Below are 16,797 nucleotides of genomic sequence, written 5' to 3' on the forward strand. Positions count from 1 at the left end.
TTCTCCCCCGTAGACTGCAGGCCCACCCACCGCCCTGCCCCAAACAGTCCTTTCTGGTCTTTTCAGCTGGTATCTCCTCCCCTCACATTCCTTAGCAAAATCCATCAATTTGCATCATTCCCTCAGCAACACAAAAAGCAAGCAAATAGGGCTCAGCCAAAGAAAAATTACCTCACATTTCCAGGGCCGCCCTTCTTTGTATGTGTGAAAGTATATTTATTACATTAGTTAGAGAAACAATGCTCGACTACAGGAAAGTAGTACTCAAAGGGAGACTTGTCCCTGGAAATTGGAGGTTGGCACTTGTCATATATTTTATGCCCAAACATTTCCCTGTCAAACCTCCCATGCTTTCAAGTATTTTAAGACTGATGGCACTTGTTGAACTATTCCCGTTTGTGGCTTCCAGACTCCTCTCTCCTGCATTTCCTTCTACCTTTAATAAGACTGTTATGGCTCAGGATTTTTGGCCCATCTCTCCTTTTCAGTGGCCCTCATCAAATTGATGTTCACCACACTTCCAGGTTTTTATCTCCTCTCCCTCCACACACTCTTTTGGGGAAGATTTCAGCAAGACGCAAGGGTTCGTTCTTTTTGTTTCCACCCTTTTTATTTCTCAATACATTTGCTTATTTAAAAAACAGTGCTGCACTCAGAGCAGAGCAGGGTCTGGGGAAGGAGACGGAATGGTTGAAATGGTAGAAAGGAGGTGAACAGATCAGAAGAAAACTTGTCTTTTATTTAAGAGGTGCCATTTGTTACAGATTCACGTACTTCTTTGCCCTCTTTGTAAACTGGGCCAATAGTAGCCTCTGCTCCTAAGGTTGTTGTGAAGTGAGAGGTGATAAGTGCAAAGTGCTTAGAACATGCAGAAAGGAAATGCTCAACAAATATTAGCTGTTGTCATTATTCCCTCAATGAGCTTTAAGGAACATATTTGAAGGGGCATTTTTCTTTGGAAAAGAGAAGTAGGGAAAGCTTCCCAGAGAGAAAACATGTCTCCTTTGAATTAAGTTAAACGAAGGAACTCTGATTGGGCCAGGAACAGTTTACTAGTAAGTCTGACCAAGAAAGTAAATTATAAATATCCTGTAAGTAATGTTTAAGCTAACGATTAGCTCTGTAGAAGTAAATCCTTTCAAAAAATTTATTTATTTATTTATTTATTTAAAGAAACCATTAGTTTCACAACTTCCCTGGTGGCGCAGTGGTTAAGACTCCGCAGTCCAATGCAGGGGGGTGCCTGGGTTCAACCTCCGGTCAGGGAACTAGATCCCACGTGCGTGCCGCAACTGAGAGGTCACATGCCTCAACTAAGACCCGGCGCAACGAAATAAATAAATAGATAACTATTTTAAAAAAAGAAAGCATTGGTTTCTGTTTCTTAGCTAATCTTAAAGGTAGTGAAGCCTTCACGTGGAATGCAGAAAACTCCGGAGTTAAACAAGATCCGCCTCGTGCACCAAGATTGCTCATCCAAGTGACTCCACACTACCCATCTGAGTATTTTCCTGTCCTCTTGCTGAAGAAGAACATCTGCTTTGTATTGGCATGCAGCTGAAAGAACCAGACCATCCTCACCTAGTTAGCAATTAACACTCATCTGGGATCAGAAAACGAAGTTCCATCTGTAGATTCTAAGGAGCTAGAGGCCAAATAGCTGCCAATCTGAGCACCCCAGGATCTTGAAGCCAGGTTGACAGTGCCCTTTAGGACTGGCTCAGTGAGTCTTCTGGCTAGTGCCGCAGGAAGTTCTCTCCACCCATGGTATACACCTAGAGTATCTTAGAGGGTTACCCGGAGTATAAGGCCTCGGGACACACTGCAAAGCACCAAAGCTTAAATCTAAAAACATTTCTGTGGGTACAAGAGAAGTGCTCCAGGAAAGCAGGGCTCCTTCCCCCTACAACCTACCAAGTGAAGACTAGGGGTAAGGAGTCTCAGTAATGCTCCCTAAGGCAAACCATATGTGGAAAATGCTCCCAATAAATATTTGGCAAGCATCAATTTTATAGAGCTGGAAGGAACAGTTCTCAAAATATCAAGATGTGATATTTCAGGGAAATTCTGAATGCTCCTTTCTGTTCAGTATCATTTTCTTTTTAACATAATTGAGAGCCCATTATAGATTCTGTTCCAGTCTGTTTACTTCATTTAACCTACAGTGATTTTCCATGGCATTAGGCATACTATAGGAATATTCTATAATACCCCATCATATATTTTTTAAAGTACATAATTATTCCTCTATTACTGGAGATTTATGTATTTTTACATTTCACCACAAATAAGAAGCTGACAAACACTGGGTTTAAATGTGGATCCAAATCTCTGGTTATTACCCTAGGATATTTTCCAAGAAGTGAATTATTGATCAAAGAATTTGAGTGTTTTTAAAGACTCTACATGATAGGTTTTAACACTCCTCCCTGCAGTATGAGCATGCATTCCTCAACAGTCAAGTTTAAAAAAAAAACAAAAAAACCCCAAAACCCCCCCAAAAAACACCCTAATTTGGTGTGTAAAAATTGTTTTAATTTGGATTCTTTTTATTGAATTTCAATTTTTCATATTAGCCATTTGTAGCCTCCTTATTTCACTTTCTGTGAATTATTACATCTTTTGTTCATTTTACTCTTGGCATCTTAATGCTTTTAAAAAATATATTAGTATACGGGGGTTAAGAGGTAATAGGGAGTAACCACTAAAGAGTACAGAGTTTCTTTGGGGAGTGATGGAAATCTTCTAAAACTGACTGTGATGTTATACTAAAAACCACTGAATTGTACATTTTAAATGGGTGAATTGTATGGTATATGAATTATATCTCAAAAAGCTGTTTTTAAAAAAATATTAGTATAAATAACTTCCATTTTTCCCTCTTTCAAAATCTGTTGGCAAATTTTCCAATTCTGATTGCCTTTTGCTTTCTCATATTCAGGAAATACACACTTTTAGTTAAATCTATTATCTGTTCCTTAATGAATCCTCCCATTGCTTTTATTTGGAAAATTCCATCACATGCAAAGATAGTCACTGACATGTTCTTTCAGTTTATTTTCATTCTTACTCCATTTGGATTTTGCTGCACATTACAAAGCGATAATTTAATGTTCTCCAAACAGATACTTATTAGAACTTTTACCACCCCCCTTCCTCACTATGTTCTGATAGTTGCTTTGCAATGTTTTATATATACTAGCATCTATTTCTGGGCTATTACTGTTATCAGTCTGAGAGTTCAAATATAAACTTACAGTACTCTTAACATTTTTTACCTTTAAAGTATGGCTTCATATCTAATATTATATGACTTCATTAATCTCTTTCAAAGCATTCTTCGCTATTCTTGCACATTTTTTCTTTCAGATGAAATTTAGAATAATTTTATCAACCCTTTGAGATTATGACTGGGCTTATATTTGACTGATGGATTGATCTGGGAAGAAGGGAGATATTTAAAATATTTATCAGCTAGGAGCACAAGGTTTTGTTTTGTTTTGAATTTACAGAAGTATTTTATTCATACAGGTCCCACACATACCTTAAGTTTGTCTACACACTTTACAGAGCTTATTGCCATGATGAAAGGTAACCTATCCCCATTATACCTTAAAATAATTATTTTGTTTGAATATGGAAAACTAATCTTTGGATGAGTGGCAGTATTTGCTAAAGTCTTACTAATTTCAAGACAAGATTCCTGGGCTTTCAACTTGGGACAATCCCATCATCTGCACTAATGAAAACAGTCTTTTCTTTCCCAATAGTTACAACTCAGTTCTAGTTCGGGTCTTATTACACTGAAAAACAGTAAATCAATATTCTGATGACAAGCCCTGAAAACTTTAAGCACATATTAAAAATTAAATCCTTGACAAGCAGGCTTATAAAGGATACATAAAGCTCTCAAGCTTTTGAGAAAGACCTGAGGTTAATCAATTTTGCCACTTCATAGAGTCTGTTTCATCGAAAATGCGCCTAAAGAACACCCAGAAGGGTTTACCAGACCAGCTGAGGAGACAGCTGGAGCAGACACTCAATGTTCCGGGGAGGAAGCTTCCCTTTTCCCTCAGGTGTGCCCTCCACATTCATACCACAACAAGTCATGGGTCCTATTAGTATTTGTGGCCATTGCTCTTCTGCAGACATAAGCTGAAACTAGTAATGCCCAGAAAGCAATACTAGCTACTAAATTGCATTCTTCTAAAGTCCCCGCTCTAGCTCTTTCTGCATAACCTGGGTTACACTTTCTGCCATTGCCAAACCCTCTCTCTCAGACATTTCTGCCTAAAGAATTAACCTTTATGTTTTGAATCACTACTCACACAAAACACCTGTTAGTTACAAACTATCAAATCCAAATACTAAATTTAATATTGCGGTGCTGGTAGCTAACAAAATAAGAATAACTTGTGGAGACACGGCATTGGTTTCTGAATAGCTGATTTTAATGGTGATATGACTAGTTCCAAACGCATCCAGTCATGCCCGTATTCAAAAGAGTAAACCTTACGGTAACCACACTTGCCATGAAAGTGTTGCATTTACTTATTTATGTTTACCATAATGAGAAATGATTTTTATTTTCCTAAGCCAACTGAAAAAGTCCAGGTCAACTGACTCTACAGATGAAATGAAGTAACACATGGCTTCCTCCTCCCCCAAATGACTACAAAAGAAAATCCACTTCTGTTCTTTAAGTGAATTGTGCTTGACGAATGACACAAATACATGTTTAGAGACAATAGTGTTTCACATTTTCAAGGCTGAATGGCTGTTTACCATGGTCTGGGAAGAGCCTAGGTAACTGCCTATAAAGAAAGAACCATTTTTGTTAACTCTTGTCCTTAATAAGTAATATGTGAATCTTGATCAGTACTTCATTAACTAGAACGCTTCCATTAAAAAATTGCAGTTTATGTATATTTAAGGATTTATTTGGGAATACAATTTCTAATAATTCCCTATAAAAAAGACCTTAAATGACAGCAAAAAGAAATTAGTACTTAATAACTGACATACAGGAAGCAATTTAAATAATTTATCTTCCCCAAAGAACTTACAACATTTTTGCTCCTCCTGAATGTAGTAAGGGTTTCCTTTTGAAACCACCTTCTTGATTCTTCCAATTGCTTGTTCCACTACTATGAATTTTATTTAAGTTAGGTTGGATAGTATAAAATTGAGTCCTAATGGCTATATAATCCCTGTAAAGCTATTAGCAATAGGGTAATATTCAGACACATTTCAGCAAGTGCCATTCTAGAGAGATGACGTACCACAGCTACATAAAAGATGGTGGGTGCACAGTTGTAGTGTGGGGCTTGTGGAAACGGATCCTAAAATCATATTTTTACATCTATGGTGGAGGAAAAAAAAACCCCTCAAAGCTGCCAATTTAAATGTCAATCAGATTCAGTCATGCTACAGTAAGAGCACTGCGATGATATTTGTAAATTTTTTTTTAACTTTCAATTTTCGATTTTGCTAAATTCAAAAATCCATAAAACTGAGCAAATGAGCACGATGCTAACCACCAGTGACTCCAGGTGAAAGTCCTAAGATGTTCACTGTACTATTACTTTTAACTTTCCCGTAAATTCGCAAATATTCAAAATTAAAAAATGACAAATGTCTATAGTATTCAAGATACAATGAATGAAGTGAAAGAAACACAAGACATAGACACGAAGTATGTCACTGGAAATCACTGGTTTTAGAGTAAAAAAAAAAAAGGCCCAACTTACAGGTAAAATCTTCTAAAAGAGAGCATGGGAGAGACATGTGACGTGCATTCAAAGAACAAATTGGTTTAGAAGCCAATGGAGACAGAACACCATGCATATAATGTCCTCACTGACATCACCTCTTGAATTTTCAAAGTGAGTATGTTTTTCTTGGTCTAACATTGGCTGCCCTGTTAAATCATGCAAACCATAGCAATCCACTGACTTGCACATTTACAAATGATTAAGTTTCCAAAACCGTGAAACTTTCATTCAAGAGGGTCAGTATAACAAACCTCTCCATAAAATAAAAATGTTTCCTAACTCTGAGGAATAAAATGTTTTATCAGTTGAATGCCTGAAAACTGTCTGATATTATATATTTCCCATATACTATTTAAGTTGCCTAAGTTTTAAAAATAAAGTACATGGATTTGATTCTTGTTTGAAGTCTCAGCTAAATGATAAAGCTTCTCATTTCCTATTAGATCGATGGCTGAATGGTATCAGCTTAGCAAAAGAGCAAGTTGGTTTTTTTTTTTTTAAATCTTCATTTACTTTGAGATTTGAGACAGCACAATAGCAACCGCAAATCTGTCTTTTAGTGAAAAACAGAGTAAAAACCATATGCTGAGAATAATATCAATACTGAGACAATCCGCCCCAAATCTAATGTTCCCTTTAGGATACCCAGGCCTTCAAGCATGGCAGGTGGTACAACAGCACACCTTTCCCCTCCTCATAGGTTCCGAGAGAGAAGGGAACTGAAAATGCAAGAGCTAACGAATAACCAATGGGCAGGTAACATGAAGAAGCAAGAAGACGGGAAGCCAGTTCCTTTCAAAAGGCGACAGAGGTGACAGTCGGATGCAAGAGCCTGGAGGATGGACACAAGCAGACCCAAAGAGCAACAGGCTTAATTTCTGGGGATAGTACCGATTGCTGCATCACAGGCCTCAGAGATTGTCTACATATGACTCCTCCTCCCCTCTGCCATACATACACTTCACCCTTTCCGTCTTAGTTCTCCACGCCAATTACTGCCAATCGGATCACATAGGAGAACTGAGGCTGTAATATGGGACACTAGGAATATGGAGCACTATGAAAACAAGTTTATATACAGCTTGATAGCAGGGTCTAGGGAGACTGGAGGAGGAGAAGAGAGACATATTTGAAAAAATTGAGTATTACTCTGTAGACATTATAATAATCAAAGATACCTTAACTTTGTAGATAACCTAAGATGATTCATAGAATCAACTAAACTATAAAGTCTTTTTTTTTTGGCGGCGGGGTGGGGGGCGCTTTTAAAAACATATGTACATTGTTAAAAGCGTAAATGGGAAATATTCACATTCAGTCAAGCCCATTTTTGCAAGTTCCCTGAGATGGCATATAGAGACACACAACACAATGCAATGTTACAGCAGAAAGTCAATCATTTACAAAGATCATTTAGAATAAAGTCAAATTTCTCTTTCAACAAACGTGGTCTACAAAATAAATTACATCCTGACTGTTGGCTGTTGCTATAAATCTATTCAAATCAGGAAAAACCATCATATTTAAAGCTCTCCGAGCAATTTTGGCACAGGTCAAACCTTCACCTTCAGGTTTTGTTCAGTCCCTGAGCTCTTTAAACAGGATAACTTGCATTCAACCTCTTCCCCAGCCGCCCCGGACCACTCCCCCGCACAACGCCCTGCAACCTGCCCTACCCTCTCACTGACTCTAAGTCAAGCTTGAAGGCTACAACCTTTCTAACCGACCTGCTAATTAGAAACCATAGAGCTTCTCTGGCTTGAAGAGTTAGATTCTGTAGGCGGAGGAATCAAATGGGGTACATCTCATGCCTCCTAATTATTTCTAAAACTGCCTCCAAGGGTCAGTGTTTTAATGTCTCCAGGGCCTTATGCCTCAGATGCTCATCCAAACACTGGATGGCAAAGAGGTCGATGTCCGTGTCGAACTTGTTGGCGAACAAGTGGTGCACGCGCAACATCCAGTTCAAGTCACCCGCTCCGAAAACGCACACGGAGCGCACGTGGACACCGCTGCACGGCGGGTAGGGGGCGCCCTTGGAAATGTCACCTTCAAAGTACTGCCACTTGACAAACCTGGCAATCGCATGCATGTCGGACATGTCGTACTTATGGCTTAAGGACAGTGACCCTGGGACTTCGGGGATCCTCTGAATAGTGGCCCAGAGATACTCGTCCGGGCTGTATGTGTCTTTTGCCCACTCCATAAACTTTTGTATTTTTTCATTCTCGAGCACATACTCCACATACCTCCTACTGACCACAAAATAGGCACTGCCTGAAAACAGAGGTGTTTCAAGAGGAGGATGTATTTTGTCGGTCCCCATGTTTGTCAGCTTTCCATTCACGACTGCATAATGCTTTTTCCACCTTTCTTTTTTATTGGATGGCATTCTCTCCGTTTCTAGGTTGTTCTCGCCCATTAACGACTTGAGCTTCCTGACAATTTCCAGGTTGGTTTTAATAGGAAAATCCATACCGCAGAGATTTATCAAGTACTTCCAGTCTGCGTTCATTCGGTAGAGGTCCTGCATGCAGTTGAGGTCAGCCTGAACCCGGCTCCAAGATGCATACACAACACTCTCCAGCTGACTGGCCACGAAGACATTACTGAAACAGGATGCAATGCCAATCACTGCGGCCAAAAAGGATTCCTCTGATTTTGTATCCACATGAATGCAATAGAAATTCTGAGGCATATAAATGGCCCTCAGGAGCCTGTCAAGCATTTCAATTTTGTGATGAACCACTACAGAATATGCTATTGGAAACTCTGCCTCTTCTTTACTAAGGGGTTCTACAATATATTTGCGCTTCTTGATGAAAGAAGCACAATCACTGGTCATGTTTATGTAGTCATAGTTTGTCCATCGAGGGCGCTTTCTAAATTTCACTGTTAGAATCTCAAGCTTTACCTTTTGGATTTCATCTATATCACCCTGTAGAACTTTGGTACAATTAATATTACGACTAGGATTCTCTTCAAGCAGCTCCAAATGTCCAACATTTACAAATTCAGGCTTTTGATGAATTCTTAAAACAGAGAAGGTGACCAGGGAAAAAACAAGAAGGAAGAAGTAGTATTTAGTGGGATAAGAAAAAAGTTTCCTCCTCCACAACTTCCTCAGCATTTCAACAACAATTGGGGACTTGGCTTTATTAAGGGCAGTCTTCCAGGCTTCAAGCAGTAATGATTTCCCCTCTGTCGTGGCCTGGAGATTTGTCAGTTTGCATTTATCAGAAGTGCAAAGGCATCTTGAAATGGAGGGCAGCACTAAAAGAAAAATAGAAAGGATACATACATATATATATATATATTAAAAAATACAGTGTTTCATGACATCTTCTCAGGTTCAAAAACTGTCCTCTTTGCTATGAGGTCAGATGTTTAAGACAAAAACAAAGTGGGTCAATCAGAGGAAAGGAAGTAGTGTTATAGGATACCCATCATCTCTGGTATCAATGCCAGATTGTCTTTTTAAAAAAGCTGAGTACAAGGATATGCTAGAGTATCCTACAATCAACATTTTACCTCTCAGGTATATTGAAGTGCAAAACACAGTTGAAGACCTAGGCTATAGTTATTGAATTCTCCACAGTTGGTGAGTTTTGATCCTGTGCCAGTGCTAATTAGCACCCCTTGCCTTGAAATCATTACTAATCTGGGTTCCTCCTGACACATCCATTAATGTCCATCAGTTGGTGTCAGCAGCCCCAAGTATTTGAAGAGATCAGATCCACTCTGCTCTTTACCAACTTAGGAGTGGGAGTACACTTAAGGAGACATTCAGAAATGGCTGTGGCTTCTAAGAATCTTTGAAGGAAAAGCAGGTCAACTGGATTTTCAAACTGGAACAGAAAGGCTCAGGTGAAACCAGGTCAGATTTGGAACTGTTTTGGGTTGACTTCACTTTGTTCAGTTCCACACCAGGCACCACAGGAAGAGAAGACATACATAATCCAAAACAGAGAAACAGCCTAGCTGAAAAACAACACTTGTATGCAAATTGTAACTTATGAAAGACCCTTTGTCTATATTCAAATTCCAGGAACCTAACCCACTTTTATTATGTAAAATGTTTACAAATATACAGATATTGTTGTGTTTTCAAAAGTCAATTTTATTACTCGGCAATTGGTTCTAACAAAGAAAGTCAAACACTATCAATTGTCTCAAAACCAGATTTATAGAGATTTGAAAAGTTTTTAACACCAGAATTAGCACTAGAACTTTTAAATATTTAATTAGGAAACAAATTGTGAATATTAATAATACAAATAAAAATAAATAACTGACCATCATTTGTACAGAGTAATGTTACAAAAAGTAGTTAGACTTTTTACCATTTAAATCAAGAAAAGTCAGGATCATTTAGTGCTCTAATTCCAGGTAACATCTTCTGCCCATGTAGAGTGCTTCTTATGCAGCCAGGTTTCTTAAATGTGCCAGGCATCCAGCAATGCTGTTATGTCCCATGAGTCTTTTTTAAAAAAACCCGTGAAACAAAAAGAAAAATTTGTGAAGGGATATATATGCCCACATAAGTATACACACACACTCAGAAAGCATACTGGTAAACTAATTCGACATATTCACTTTTTTCTTCAAAATGATGGCTGGTCATATCCATTTTTTTCTTCAAAATGATGGCTCGTTGATTTCTCTTTTAAAACCTTCTCTCCAGTCTTTTTTTTTTTTTTAGTCTAAGTTTGTGGACTGCTAAAGGTTTGAAGACATCTTACAATTTAGGTTGAACTTTTTCAGGGAAAACTCTAGGAGTATTTCCCAAAATGTGTGCCAAGGAACAGTTTAATGGTCCTATATGATTGGAAAATCCTACATATCCTATCCGGCTGTGAGGATTCCCAATGCTCACTGGCCCATTAAAGACAATCCTGCAATTGAATTAGCTGCTTATCTCATCTTCCTCCAACTATGTTGTCTACTACCCCATTCCAAACCTCTACTGGAAAGCAAACATTGGGAGATTCTGCTAAAATACTTAAGCATCTGAACTATTCAGACATCAGATCCCTAAACAAAGTTATACCCTTAAGCAATTTCTGCTTAAGGCATTTAAGAAAATCTCTGACTAATCATTAGTCAGCTTCTAAGCTAACTGAACAGAGACTTAAGTTGCCTCACGCAATAAAGAACACAGATTTACAAAATTAACCCAAGAAGGTCCATAACAACAATAAACCCTGGGCTGGGCAGGGGCAGAGGTATGATTTCTAAAGTTGATGCATTATAAAATGTCCACTTTCAACAACAACAAAAAATTACAGGGCACGTAGAGAAACACAAGTCTGGCCCATACACAGAAAAAGGGGCTTCAATAAAAACTGTCCCGGAGGAAGCCCAAGCACTGGACTTAACTACACAAAGACTTTCAGTCAGTTATTATAAGTATGTTCAAACAACTAAAGAACTAAACCAAACCATGAGAAAGATACTTAACCAAATTGAGAATTTCAATAAAGAAATAGAAATTATAAAAAAGAACCAATAGAATTGATTGTATTGAAAGTACAATAACTGAATTGAAAAACTGACTAGAGGGGCTCAACAGCAGGTATGCACTGACAGTAGAAGGAATCAATGGAACTGAGGAAAGGTCAAGTGAGAGTATCCAGCCTGAGGTACAAAAGGAAAAAAGAATTAAGAAGGATGACAGAGGCCCAGAGACCTGTGAGAAACCATTAAGCACATCAACAAATGCATAACAGGAGTGTCAGAAAGAAAGTGGAGGAAAGGGTGGGAGAGAAGGGTGAAAGAGGGGGCTGCAGTCATGAGCATGGGGGAGGGGGTGAAGAAAAAAATTGAATAATGGCTGAAAACTTCCCAAATTTGACTTTATTTTGTTTACTGAAGTACAGTTGACTTACAATATTAGTTTCAGGTGTACAACATAGTGATTCAATACTTTATATATTATACTCCATTTAAAGTAAATGCCAAATAATGGCTTTATTTCCCTGTGCTGTACAATATATCTTTGTTGCTTATTTTATATATAATAGTTTGTGTCTCTTAATCCCATACACCTATTTTGCTCCTCCTCCCCTGCCCTCTCCCAACTGGTAATCACTAGTTTGTTCTCTGTATCTGTGAGGCTTGTTATATATATTCGTTTTATTTTTTAGATTCCACATATAACTAATAACAGAGTATTGTCTTCCTCTGTATGGCTTATTTCATTAAGCATAATACTCTCCAGGTCCATCCACACTGTTGCAAATGGCAGAATTTCATTTTTTACGGATGAGTAATATTCCAGTGACAGGCAATTTAGTTTGTGTCCATATCTTGGCTACTGTAAATAACATTACTATGAACACTGGGGTACATGTATCTTTTCAAATTAGCGTTTTCATTTTCTTCTGATATATCTCCAGCAGTAGAACTGCTGAATCATATGGTAGTTCTATTTTTAGTTTTTTGAGGAACCTCCATACTGTTTTCCATAGTGGCTGCACCAATTTACATTCCCACCAATAGTGTACTAGGGTTCCCTTTTCTCCACATCCTCATCAACATTTGCTATTTGTAGACTTTTGATGATGGCCATTCTGACAGGTGTGAGGTGATATCTCATTGTGGTTTTGATTTGCATTCCCCTGCTGATTAGAGATGAGCATTTTTTTCATATGGCTGTTGGCCATCTGTATATCTACTTTGGAAGAATGTCTAATCATGTCTTGTGTCCATTTTTTGTTTGGGTTGTTTGTTTTTATATTGACTTGTATGAGCTGTTTACATATTTTAGATAATAACCCCTTATTGGTCATATCATTTGCAAATATTTTCTCCCATTCAGTAGCTTGTCTTTTTGTCTTGTCCAGTGGTTTCCTTTGCTGTGCAAAGAGCTTTTAAGTTTAAAATTAGGTCCCATTGTTTATTTTTGCTTTTATTTCTTTTGCCTTAGGAGATAGTTCCCAAAGAATGTTGCTATAATTTATGTCAAAGAGCATTCTGCCCATGTTCTCTTCTAGGAGTTTTATGGTTTCAGGACTTATATTTAGGTCTTTAATCTAGTTTGAGTTTGTTTTTGTATATGGTGTGAAGAAATGTTCTTCTAATCTTGTTCTTCTACATATAGTTATCCAGTTTTCCCAAAAACACTTATTGAAGAGACTGTCTTTTCTCCACTGTAAATTCTTGCCTCCTTTGTCACAGACTAATTAACCATAAGTGTGTAGGTTTATTTCCAGGCTCTCTATTCTGTTCCATTGATCTATGTATCTGTTATTGTGCCTATACCACACTGTTTTGATTGCTGTAGCTTTATAGTATGTTCTGAAGTCAGGGAGTATGATATCTCCAGAAAAAATTTGAATAATGGCTGAAACTTCCCAAATTTGACTTTAAAAAATTAATCTGAATATCCAAGAGACTCAATGAGCTCCAAGTATGCAAAATGGGACAATCACTTTGGCAGTTTCTTACAAAGCTAAATATAGGCTAATCATTCAACCCAGCAATCACACTCCTAGCTATTTACCCAAACTGAACATGTATGTACATACAAAAACAGGCATATGAATGTTTATAGCAGCTTTATTCATAATTGCCAAAAACTGGAAGCAATCAAGATGTCCTTCAATAGGTGAATGAATAAACAATTTGTGGTACATCTATAAAATGGAATATTATTCAGTGATTTTTTAAAAAATCAGCTACCAAGCTATTAAAAGACATGGAGGAAGCTTAAACGCATACTGCAAAGTGACAGAAGCCAATGTGAAAAGGCTACACACTGTATGAGTCCAAAGATATGATAGTCTGGAAAAGGCAAAACTATAAGGACAATAAAAGTTCAGCATTTACTAGGGATTTGAAGGAAAGAAGGAACAGATGAATAGGTACAGAACAGGGCATTTTTAGGGTGATGAAACTATTCTATAGGATACTGTTACAGTGGTTAAAGGATACTATGCATTTGTCCAAACCCAAAGAATTGTACAACACAAAGACTGACTCCTTTTAGGGGCTTCCCTGGTGGCACAGTGGTTGAGAATCCGCCTGCCAAGGCAGGGGACACGGGTTTGATCCCTGGTCCGGGAAGATCCCACATGCCACGGAGCACCTAAGCCAGTGCGCCACAACTACTGAGCCTGTGCTCTAGAGCCCATGAGCCACAACTACTGAGCCCGCGTGCCGCAACTACTGAAGCCTGCGTGCCTAGAGCCCGTGCTCCACAACGAGAGAAGCCACCGCAATGAGAAGCCTGCACACTGCAATGAAGAGTAGCCCCTGCTCACCACAACTAGAGAAAGTCCGCGTGCAGCAACGAAGACCCAACACAGCCAAAAATAAATAAACAAAATAAATAAATTTATAAAAAAAAAAAAGACTGACCCCTCTTAATTATAATTAATAATGTATCAATATTGTTTCATCACTTGTAACAAATGTACCACACTTGTGCAAGACACTAATAATAGGGAAAACAATGTGAGCAGGTTTATGAGAACTCTGGACTCTCTGTGTAATTTTTCTGTAAACTTAAAACTGCTCTAAAAAATAATCCATTAAGGGCTTCCCTGGTGGCGCAGTGGTTGAGAATCCGCCTGCCAATGCAGGGGACACGGGTTCAAGCCCTGGTCTGGGAAGATCCCACATGCCACGGAGCGGCTGGGCCTGTAAGCCACAACTACTGAGCTTGCGCATCTGGAGCCTGTGCTCCACAACAAGAGGGGCCGTGATAGTGAGAGGCCCACGCACTGCGATGAAGAGTGACCCCCCACTTGCTGCAACTAGAGAAAGCCCTCGCACAGAAACGAAGACCCAACACAGCCAAAAATAAATAAATTAATAAATAAAAATTAAAATGGAGATTTCTAAAAAAAAAAAAAAAAAAATCCATTAAAATTGAAAAAAAAATTAATCTGTACATTCAAGAAGCTCAGTGACTTCCAAGGATGATAAACTCAAATAAATTCACATCTAGATACTTCTTAAACTGTTGAAAGACAACTTGAAAATAACAAGAGAAAAGTGATTATACAAGGGGTCCTCAAAATTAACAGCTTCAAATCAGAAACAATGGAGACCAGGAGGTAATGAATAACATATTCAATGGACAGAAATAAAAAAGATTCAACCAAGAATTCTATGATCAGCAAAATAGTCATTCAAAAACAATGAGAAATTAAGACATTTCTGGATAAATGAAAACTAAGAGAATTCATCACTAGCAGACCTGCCCAAAAGAAATACTAAATGGAGTCCTTCAGAATGGAAAGAAAGGATACTAGACAGTAACTCAAATCCACATGAAGAAATAAAAAGCATCTATAAAAGTATATACACAGGAAATGTAATTTTCTATGAACAGTTTTCCCACCTGATTTAAAAGATAACTACATAAAGTAGTAATTATAACACTGTATTGACAGGATTATAATGTATAAAGATGTGATTTATATAGTAATAATAGTATAAAGGAGGGAAGGGGAACAGAGCTTTATCAGAGCAAAGTTTTTGAATACTATTGAAATTAAGTTGGTATTAATCTAAAGTAGAATATTTTAAGTTAAGAAGGTTCTTTTTTTTTTTTGTAATTCCAAGGGCAATCACTTTAAAAAAGCTTGAAAACATACAGTAAAGGAAACATCAAGGGAATTAAAATAGTACACTGGAAAATATCTAACACATAAGAATATAGCAATTGAGGAAGAGAGGAACAAAAAAGACATAAGACACACAAAAAACAAATAGCAAAATAGCAAATGTAAATCCTACCTTATCTGTAATTATAATAAATATAAATGGACTAAGACCTCCAATCAAAAGGCAGAGATTGGCAAAATAGATTTTTCTTAAAATGATCCAACTATATGATGTCTACAAGAGACATGGTTTGGATTGAGAGACACTACTAGGTTTAAGTAAAAGAATGTAAACAGATATACTACACGAATAAATACAAAAAAAAAAGAGCTAGAGTAATCATACTAATCTGATGAAACAGACTTTAAGACAAAAATTATTAGACAAAGAAGCACATTTTATAGTTATAAAACGAATAAAAAGGAGGTCAACAAGGAAACAGAAGACTTGACCAACACTATAGACCAACTAGACCTAACAGACAGCTATAGAACACCTTCACCGAACAGCAAAACACACATCCTCCTCAAGGACACATGGAACATTCTCCAAGATGGGTCATACGCTAGACTATCAAACAAACCTTATTAAATTTAAAAAGACTGAAATGATGGAACATATGTCCTTCACTACAAAAGAATGAAATTAGAAGTCAACAACAGAAGAAAATTTGAGAAATTCACAAATTTGTGAAAATTAAACTATACACTCCTAAATAACCAATGGGTCAAAGAAGAAATCACTAGGCAAATCAGAAACTACTCTGATATAAATGACATGAAAACAAAAACAAAAAAACTTATAGGATGCAGCAAAAGCAGTGTTCAAGAGGAATGTATATCTATAAACACCTATATTTTTAAAATATCAACCTAACATACCAACCTTACATAAATAGAAAGGATTATAAGGGAATACTATGAAAAGTCATCATCCAATAAAATTAGATAATCTGGATAAATGGACAAATTCTTAGACAGAGAAACACAGACTACAGAAAGTGATTCAAGAGGAAATAGAAAATCTGAACAGAGCTGTAACGACAATTACCAAAAACCCTCCCACAAAAAAAAGCCCAGGCCCAGATGACTTCACTGGTGAATTTTACAACGTTTAAAGAAGAATTAAACAAAAATCCTTCCAAAACTTTTATAAAAAAAGTGGAATAGGAGTGACCATTTCCCAACTCACTCTATGACGCCAGTAATCGATTACCCTGATAACAAAAGCAGACGATAACATCACAAGAAAACTATAGATCAATATCACTTATAGACACAAAAATTCTCAGCACAATACCAGCAAACCAAATCCAGCAACATACAAAGGATTATATGCCAGGACCACATGGGTTTTAATCCAGGAATGTAAAATTGGTTTAACATGCAAAAGTCAATGTAACACACCC

At 37.4% G+C, this 16,797-nt stretch overlaps 1 protein-coding gene across 5 annotated transcripts in view; it reads right to left on the reverse strand.

The window, feature by feature from the left end:
- Positions 1-4,429: 4,429 nt before the first annotated feature.
- GCNT1 (glucosaminyl (N-acetyl) transferase 1) overlaps positions 4,430-16,797 on the reverse strand; it is a 66,846-nt gene continuing 54,478 nt past the window's right edge. For 4 of the 5 annotated variants that reach the window (XM_082471037.1, XM_082471038.1, XM_082471039.1 and 1 more), the window contains 2 exons: positions 10,118-10,254; positions 4,430-9,047 (listed from right to left, as the gene is read on the reverse strand). In XM_082471037.1, the coding sequence (XP_082327163.1) occupies positions 7,618-9,047; positions 10,118-10,145 (1,458 nt within the window). In that variant the 5' untranslated portion in view covers positions 10,146-10,254 and the 3' untranslated portion in view covers positions 4,430-7,617. The remainder of the gene's footprint in view (positions 9,048-10,117; positions 10,255-16,797) is intronic. The other variant, XM_082471041.1, reaches the window with a different exon arrangement.

Source organism: Balaenoptera physalus (genome assembly GCF_965194825.1).
Source record: "Balaenoptera physalus genome assembly, chromosome: 7".
In the NCBI taxonomy this organism is placed as follows: Eukaryota; Metazoa; Chordata; class Mammalia; order Artiodactyla; family Balaenopteridae; genus Balaenoptera; species Balaenoptera physalus.